This window comes from Heteronotia binoei, chromosome 5 (genome assembly GCF_032191835.1).
Source record: "Heteronotia binoei isolate CCM8104 ecotype False Entrance Well chromosome 5, APGP_CSIRO_Hbin_v1, whole genome shotgun sequence".
Lineage (NCBI taxonomy): Eukaryota > Metazoa > Chordata > Lepidosauria > Squamata > Gekkonidae > Heteronotia > Heteronotia binoei.
In genome coordinates, this window is record NC_083227.1 from 839,455 (window position 1) to 848,658 (window position 9,204).

The following is a 9,204-nucleotide window of genomic DNA, read 5'->3' on the forward strand; positions in this document are numbered from 1 at the left end:
AGATTTCCAGCAGATGTTCTTTCTTGCACTTGACTTAAATCGGTAATGGCTCAAGAAGTGATGACACGCCTCCAGGCTGCTGATGTGCTTCAAGAGGCTCTCCCTTCTGCAGATCATCTCCACCCCCAAATCCTCAGGAATTTCTTGCTCCAGAGAGGGCATCACCTGGTTTTCCCTGGGAACTGTGAATGCTTTGGTTTTTACAAATTAACTTGTGTACTCTGACATCTTAACTAAATTGTATGTTATATATCAGATTATATATATAATAGCTGAGTGCTGAGGAAGTTAAGAAGGAGAGGAGAGGGGAAGGGAGGAGAGGAGAGGAGAGGAGAGGAGAGGAGAGGAGAGGAGAGGAGGGGAGGAGAGGAGAGGACATGGAGGGTGAGGGAGGGAAGACCCAGGAAGAGGATTCTTGGGCTTGATTAGAGGTGTCTACGTGGCCTCTCTTGCAGGGGACAGAAGCAAGCCAATGATTATCCAAACAGCACAGCCGTGCCCTGACAAAAGTGCCAACATTTTTTTTGCACGGTTCGAGCCAGTTGCTATCGGAAACATTGCCACCACTTCTTTTTTTTTTAACCATTCTCACAACATTTATTTTTCTATGGATGCTGAACGTAAGGCCTTAGTTCTCCTTCTCCTGCACAGTGTTTGTTCCCCGTAGTCTACCTGCACAACAGGCTGCAATGAGACCAACTTTACGACCAGCTGGAGCATCTCTCCTGAGGGTTGAGGGCTTACCAATGCATTGGTGGTTACCACCACCAAAGGGATGTTCAACAGGATTCATAGCCACACCACAGACACGGGGCCAGCAGTTTCTCTTGGCCTTGTGTTTGTGATAAGCTCGCCCAGCTTTCAAGATAGGTTTGTCAATACGGCCACCGCCAGCGACAATAACGGCAACTGCTGTGTTTGCAGAGGAAATAACTTGCTTGGAGCCAGAAGGCAATTTCACTCTGTTTTGTTTTAGTTTCAGGATTGTGGGAGATAACTATGGCATAGTTTCCAGAAGCACGAGCCAGTTTGCCACAATCACCAGGCTTCTCTTCAAGACAACAGACAATGGGGCCTCTTGGCAGAGTGCCAACAGGTAGCGCATTGCCAACATGAGCTGAGCCTTTTTGCCACAGTACTCAAACTGTCCTGTATGAATGCCCTCAGCTGCAATGAACAATTCTGTTCGTTTCTGAAACCTATATGGATCACGGAAAATTATCTTGGCAAGAGGGGCTCCTCAGCCAGGATCATGAACGATATCTTCACAATGCCCTTAATATCACCCTGCCTCTCAGCAAAGTCGACAGCTCTCAGCATTGCTGGACCCTTCCCGTGCTTCCCGTGGGCCCTGAACACAGACCCAGCACCTTTTCTCTGGCCTCAGATGACATGGCCCATTGTGTACTCAGCCGGATCATCGCCCCTTCCTAGCAGAGACTGGTGACATCGTTCCAAAACACGAATGAAAAATAGAACAGGCCCGGCAGGCTCGGCTCAGGCAAGCGTGGCGCAGGGAAGGGGCGGGGTAAGATCCGGATTGCTGCCTTCAACCATCCAACTTGCTGACGTATTAAATGACTCCATCTCAAACGACAGGCGGTTGTTGACAAAGGAGAAAGGTGACGGAAGAGAGGGACTGACAAGGCCGATATTGGCGCCACGTGGTCTTTATGGGAAGGCCTCTGAAAGAGAGATTCATGTTACCCACTAATGGCTGAACCAGATGTTGCAGGGAAGACTCTATGCTATATGATTTAATTCTCTTGCCCTTTGTTGTGGGGACTTTTCTGTTGCTGTTATTTTAGAAAATAGACTGTACAGCAAAGAGGAACAAAAGGTGCCGTCTCCTGGGCCAAGTTGTCGGTCCATCTAGCTACGTCCCGTCTCCGTGGTTGTATTTCAGTGGTAGTACAGCTGATGGGCAGGCAGATGGTCCGGGGTCAATCTGGGATGCCAATCCTCTCCTCCTGCAGAACTTTGTTATTCTTTGCAAAAGCTGCAAGGGCCATGCTTTCTTGTGCACCTGCAAATAATAATATACTATGAATATAAATTGTGTGACACTATGTGAAATGTCAGGGAGAAGGGGTGGGAGAGCAGGAAGGATATAGGGTTTGCATGGGCAGGGAAATTCCCCCTCGCTCAATGAGCCATTTCCGGTCTCACTTTCCCAGTTCTTTTTGGGCAGAATGACGGCCTTTTGCAGGGCTTTTTCATCCTGGTCTTTTTCAGCCTTCTTAAGATGTTTCTTATGGCTTCCCCCTCGCTTCACGGAATCGGTCTCACTTTTGCACTTCTTTTTTTCAGGCAGATGGGCAGTTTAATTTTGGTGTTTTCCACCCTTTTAAAGCTATTTTGAATGGCTTGCAAGATCCTCCTGTGCCATGCTTCTTTCTTGGCCACCTGCAAATAATAATATACTATGAATGCAAACTGTGTGACACTATGTGAAATGTCAGGGAGATGGGGGTGGGAGAGATTTTGCTTCCATCCACCTGCTGGCTAGCAGTCCTGAAAAACGAACAGCAGCAGCAGGAGCAATATGGCCTTCTGGTTGTTCTACAACAGGGGTGCCAAACATGCAGTTTGGGGGCAAAATCAGTCCAGTGCCCCCCAGCTGTCCCTTCACGCCGCTGCGCCTGTCCTCCTCCAGCGGTGGTAGGGCATGGCGGGCAGGGGGTGGCGGCGCAACTTTTCCAATTCTCCTCCTGCAGAACTTTCTGAATGTATTCCACAGCCGTAATGGCCATGCTTTCTTCTGCACCTGCAAATAATAATATACTATGAATATAAACTGTGTGACACTATGTGAAATGTCGGGGAGATGGGGAGGGAGAGATTTTGTTCCCATCTACTTGTTGGCTAGGAGTCCTGAAAAAAGTACAGCAGCAGCAGGAGCAATATAGCCTTCTGGTTGTTCTAAAACAGGGGTGTCAAACATGCAGTTTGAGGGCAAATCAGGACACCGGAGGGCTCCTATCAGGCCCCGAGCAACTGGCTGTCATCTGCTTCCTTCTCCCTCTCTCTTGCTTCCTTCTGCATTACAGCTTGCTTTGCCAGGCTCCCTCAATTGCACAGGAGCTACAGCGCGAAGCCTCTATTTTCTCCATTGGCTGAGGCTCCTCCCTTGTGGAGGAATGGCTTGCTTTGCCAGGCTCTTTCAACTGCACAGCAGAGCTACTGAGCCAAACGTCTCTTCCTATTGACTTCCCCACCCAGTCCCCTGGGGAAGGAAGGAAATACCCAGAGCTTCCTTTGCCCAGTTCCCTGGACCCCATGGGAGAAATACAAAGAAAGCACCTTTAAGACCAATGAGTGCTAATGTTTTAAGCCTGTTTTAAGTTTTTTTTAAAATCTATTTGTGTTTGTCTGTGTTCTTTATAAAATCTATATCTCTGCTACCTAATCTTAAATAGGTACACACGTGGCCTGGCCTGACATAGCTTGGCCCAAACAGACATGGCCTGGCCCAACAAGCTCTCTTTCGTGTCAGATCCGGCCCCCATAACAAATGAGTGCGACACCCCTGTTCGATCACAATCCCCATGAGGTTGCTACCACTGAGCAAAGTTGATGCTTTCCCTGGAAACTAGATCACAAGGAAAGGGAAGAATGTGAGGAGCAAACCCACCTAAGACCACAACATATTTTAGGATCTCAGAGAGAGCTGAGAAAAGTAACAGATTTCAATGAAAGATTACATATTTTTGTCAGGATAAGCCTTCCATCCTTCTGATGTCGGTAAAATGAGTACCCAGCTTGCTGGGGGAGGGGGGGGAGTCTAGATGACTAGGGAAAGCAATGGCAAACCACCCCGTAAAAAGTCTGCCGTGAAAACGTGATGCGACGTCACCCCAGAGTCGGAAACGACTGGTGCTTGCACAGGGGACCTTTCCTTTCCCCGCAAGTTCACCTTTGTGTTCTTTCAGAACTCTTGGATGTCTGCCATCTGGGCCTGGTGACTTATCAGTTTTTAAATTGTCTATCAGTCACAGGACCTTCTCTCTCGTCACCTCAATCTCACTCAGGTCTTTCAACATCCTTCCCAAAACCAGTGGTTCTGGAGTGGGCAAACACTTCTCATCTTCCACAGTGAAGACGGAGGCAAAGAATGCATTCAGATTCTCAGCCATTTCCTATTGTCCTTCAGTAACCTTTTTACCCCTCGTCATCAAAAGGCCCCACTGTAGGCTTCCCACCCCCCCCTGGCGGGGGACTCCCAAATTTGCAGCCTCCTTCCCCGCTCTCCAAAAATCCGATAGCGGGAGGGGGGAAACGGCGCCAATTTTGGTGCCCTGCCGCCACAGCAACACCAGCGCCGCGGCCTGAGCTACAGGCTGCCTGAGGAGAGCGGCAGAGGGTCTCCTCTCCCTCCCTCCCACCAGGCCCCAGCAAAGGAAGAGGCCGCCGGCCGAGGCCCACCAACCCCGACTTGCGGCGGCCATGTTCTCCTTTGCATCCCATGCCAGGCCCACACAGTCAGTGTCCCAAAAGTTCCTACCCTACCACAATTTCTGTTAGTCTTTATGGTGCTATTAGACTCTTGTTCTTTTCTAGCGGTACAGAAGAAGAAGAGTTGGTTTTTATACCCTGTTTTTCTCTCCCTTAAAAAGCTTCAAGGTAGCTTACAATCACCTCCCTTTTCTTCCTCACATCAGGCACCTAGTGAGATAGATGGGGCTGAGGGAGCTCTGAGAGAACAAGAACCTGTCCAAGCTCACTTGGCAGCAGGAGAAGTGGATTAGAGTCCACTACTATTAAGCACTTGCTCCCAGCACTGCTAAGTCCTAAAAATGAACTTTCTCTTTCACCTTCTCTTCCTCCTTGATCTCGGTCACATCTTGCTCTCCGCCACATTGGTTTTCCATGCTGTAAGAACAAATGAACATAAGAGAAGTCATGTTGTGTGACACTGTGTGAAACGTCAGGGAGATGGGGAGGGAGAGATTTTGTTTCCATCTACTTGTTGGCTAGGAGTCCTGCATGGGTAGGGAAATTCCCCCTCGCTTCACGGAAGCGGCGCAACTTTTGATCTTCTCCTCCGGCAGAACTTTGTGAATGTGTTCCACAGCCTGCAGGGCCATGCTTTCTTCTTGCAAATAATAATATACTATGAATATAAACTGTGTGACACTAGGTGAAATGTCAGGGAGATGGGGGTGGGAGAGATTTTGCTTCCATCCACCTGCTGGCTAGCAGTCCTGCAAAACGTACAGCAGCAGCAGGAGCAATATGGCCTTCTGGAAGAAGTGGTGGGAGAGCGGGAGGGAGGGAGGATATAGGGATTTCATGGGTAGGGAAATTCCCCCTCGCTTCACGGAAGCGGTGCCACTTTTCCTCTTCTGCAGAACTTCCTGATACTGTTCCATATCCGCCAGGGCCATGATTTCTTCTGCACCTGCAAATAATAATATACTATGAATATAAACTGTGTGACACTAGGTGAAATGTCAGGGAGATGGGGGTGGGAGAGATTTTGTTTCCATCCACCTGCTGGCTAGCAGTCCTGCAAAACGTACAGCAGCAGCAGGAGCAAAATGGCCTTCTGGTTGTTCTATACCAGGGGTGTCAAACATGCAGTTTGGGGGCAAAATCAGTCCAGTGCCCCTCAAGCTGTCCCTTCACACCGCTAAGCCTGTCTCCTCCAGCGGTGTAGGGCACGGTGGGCAAGGGGTGGCGTGCCAATGCCAGCGGGGGCGGGGGGCCTCACCGAGGCTCCAGCGCAGTGTCTCCTCCCAACCAACCTCCCCTTGAACTCCCTCCCTCCTCGTCTCCAACCCGTCCTATCCATGCAAACTCACTCCTCCTACCATATTTGCTTCCCTCCCTCCCAATCTCCATCCTATCCTACCTCCATCTTCCTTTTCACCCTCATCGGTAGGAAGTGAGTGGGGAGTGGGAGCCTGGGGAGGAGGGTGGGATGGAAGAAGGGGTGGGATGGAAGAAGTGGTGGGAGAGCGGGAGGGAGGGAGGATATAGGGATTTCATGGGTAGGGAAATTCCCCCTCGCTTCACTTAAGCGGCGCCACTTTTGATCTTCTCCTGCCGCAGATTTTTTTGACTGTGTTCCACAGCCGTATATGCCATGGTTTCTTCTGCACCTGCAAATAATAATATACTATGAATATAAACTGTGTGACACTATCTGAAATGTCAGGGAGATGGGGGTGGGAGAGCGGGAGGGAGGGAGGAAGGATATAGGGTTTGCATGGGCAGGGAAATTTCCCCTCGCACAATGAAGCATTTCCGGTCTCACTTTCCCAGTTCTTTTTGGGCAGAATGACGGCCTTTTGCAGGGCTTTTTCATCCTGGTCTTTTTCATCCTTCTTAAGATGTTTCTTATGGCTTCCCCCTCGCTTCATGGAATCGGTCTCTGTTTTGCACTTCTTTTTCTCAGGCAGATGGGCAGTTTAATTTTGGTGTTTTCCACCTTTTTATAGCTGTTTTGAATGGCTTGCAAAATCCTCCTTGGCGATGCAACGGGCAGGGAAATTCCCCCTGGCTTCACGGAACTGGCCCGACTTTTGGAGTTCTTTTCCTGCAGAACTTTCTAATTCTTTGGCATATCCACAAGGGCCATGCTTTCTTGAATGAATATAACTGTTGTTGACTGTTGAATGAATATAGATGGTTGCTGACTGTGTTCTGTGGAAACTGCTGGTTGTTCTTGAGAGAGAGGCCTCTTGTTTCTCTCTAGTCTGAAGAAAGGAATGTGTTAGAGCAGGAGGATGTCTGTGCTAGGGGCCTTGTACCAGGCGCTGGAAAGGGGGGTGAAGGGTTGCTATGCAGGAAAATAAGATAAAGAGGGAAATTGGGAGGGGGGAAATGTACTCGTGGCTTGGGGCATGCGCGGTGCTGTTTAGTTTAGAATGGGAGGGGATCTTCTTATTGGAGGATCTCACAGGGTTTAGGGTTTTTTGCATAGACTATATATTAAGTTGTGCTGCGTCACAGAGTCAGAGTTGCTGAGTGGATCTTTCTGCTCTCAACTCTCCATGCATTGCAATTCATGTTCTCAATAAACGATCCTTGCTGGACCCAAACGTGTGAGTATTTTCTGTCAGAGGGGCAGTTCTTTCTGGGTTAAAGTCCCAGGTCTGGGTTAGAGTCCCAGGTTACTACTCTACACGTGTCATTCTGAGACTTTCTGCAATTTATAGTCTGTAGGGTGTTTTGCAGAGCTGCAAAATCAGCACTACCTAACGCAGTATTAACACCCGTCTCACCGAACACAAGAGACACTGTCGCTTGTTTCAGCCAGAAAAATCAGCTGTAGCTGAACATCCACTTCAAGAAGGAGACCATGTCATCCACTTTGAAAGAACTGAAGTCCTTTCTACCGTCTCACATTATCATACCCACCTGAACAGAGAAGCTATTGAGATTTACAAACACCAGCACAATTTTAACAGAAAGGAAGAAGGCATTTTCATCCACCAATCTTGGTACCCAGCTCTGCAAAACACCCTACAGACTATAAATTGCAGAAAGTCTCAGAACAACCAGTAATTTCCACAGAACAATCAGCACAGTCAACAACCATCTTCCTTATCTTCAAACCGCTTCCTGCCCTCCCAGCAATTAACACAGAACAATGGTCGCATTCAACAGCCAGTTTCCTTATCACTACCCTTCCAGGAAGCCCCACCAAACAATGGGCATATCCACAAACCAATTGCCCTTTCATCACACCCCCTCCAGCCTAGAAATAGCAGCTCTCCAGCAGCCCTGGCCCCACCCAATGCACAGCAGCCAAGAAGGTCAGAGCACCTGCTCCGGCTGCAACGCCACTGAGGATGTTCTCCGCAGCTGAGAACGAAACGTCTGGAAGAAAAACTTTCTCCAGTAGAACACGGCACTTGAGCCCGAAAGATTCTACAAACCCTAAATCAGTTTTTAAATTGCCTATCAGTCATAGGACCTTCTCTCTTGTAACCTCAATCTGACTCAGGTCTTTCAACGCCCCAAAACCAGTGGTTCTGGAGTGGACAAACACTTCTCATCTTCCACAATGAAGACGGAGGCAAAGAATGCATTCAGATTCTCAGCCATTTCCCTATTGTCCTTCAGTAACCTTTTACCCCTCGGTCATCAAAAGGCCCCAGTGCCTCCCTAGCTCCTTTCCTGCTTCTAATGTCCTTGCACTCACCAGGGGAGAGAGGGTCTCAAGGTCGCCCAGGTTGGATGGAGCAGCGTGTATGGCCTGCCTGCCTGTCAAGGCCTGCTGAGATGAGGTCTGCAACAGAAGGAGGCAGTGGTTGAGGCAGGAGCTCTCTCTGGGGAGTGAGGGGGATGTCCGCCCTGCTACTAGGGCCCTACAGCAGCTAAACCCACTGGACTGCCAATGGTGCTGCCCAGCAGCAGAACCCAGTGCATTCGTGGAACATCCCCAGCCCAGCAAGGCCGCAGTCAGGTGCTGCAGACTCCCCATCCAGGCAGGGGGAGGGGGGGGGGGTTCAAGCAGAGCCCTGTCAACAGAGGGCTGCCCCAAGAGTGCAAACACAAAGGCTCCTGTGCAAGAATTGATGTCAGGGAAGATACAGCAGACACTTTCCGTGTGCACTTATGTATAATAAAATATGAAATAAATTCATTTTGATTCCATATATATTGTATGGGCTCTGGCTGTGTGCCGGTCATTAGTCCCTACCCCTCCACTATATATAAGGCCAGAGCCCATGCAATTCAAGCAAATGGACGGCACCCCAATATATATATATTCTATGTTTTTCTCTTTTGTTATTTTTCTCCAATATTATTGATTTAATTTACTTTAATGTTTCAATTCATACCCCACCCTATCCCACAAGCAGGCTCTGGGCAGCTTACAACATTAAGAAACCTTGCAAAACATCAAGCAAACTACATCCAAACTACATATTGCTCTATACAAAAATGTAGTTGTTCACAACGCAGGTCCCAACAAAAATCATACAAGTAATATAACACAACACCAGGGCTTTTTTTGGAGCAGGAACGCAGTTCTGGCTGGCTTGGTATCAGGGGGTGTGGCCTAATATGCTAATGAGTCGTCCAGCGGAGAAAGCAGTGGAGAGCAGCTGGCGGGGAATGGCAATGGCCTGCTGTGAAGGGCGCGAGCCAGCCGGTCTGCGGAGTTACTGTGCCACTAAGAGTGAGAACCACCAGACCCGTGTTCCTTATCGCCTTAATTTTGGTGAATCCCAAGTTACAGACATTTAT

At 48.9% G+C, this 9,204-nt stretch overlaps 1 protein-coding gene and 1 pseudogene across 1 annotated transcript in view; both read right to left on the bottom strand.

Annotated features, from left to right (window-relative positions):
- Nucleotides 1–592: 592 nt before the first annotated feature.
- Nucleotides 593–1,401, bottom strand: LOC132572138 (large ribosomal subunit protein uL2-like; annotated as a pseudogene).
- Nucleotides 1,402–4,790: 3,389 nt separating this feature from the next.
- The window catches only part of LOC132571143 (uncharacterized), an 11,955-nt gene continuing 7,541 nt past the window's right edge, over nt 4,791–9,204 (bottom strand). Inside the window, exons 5-6 of the mRNA XM_060237820.1 lie at nt 5,218–5,401; nt 4,791–4,872 (exon numbers count right to left, since the gene is read on the bottom strand). Of these exons, the coding sequence (XP_060093803.1) occupies nt 4,791–4,872; nt 5,218–5,401 (266 nt within the window). The remainder of the gene's footprint in view (nt 4,873–5,217; nt 5,402–9,204) is intronic.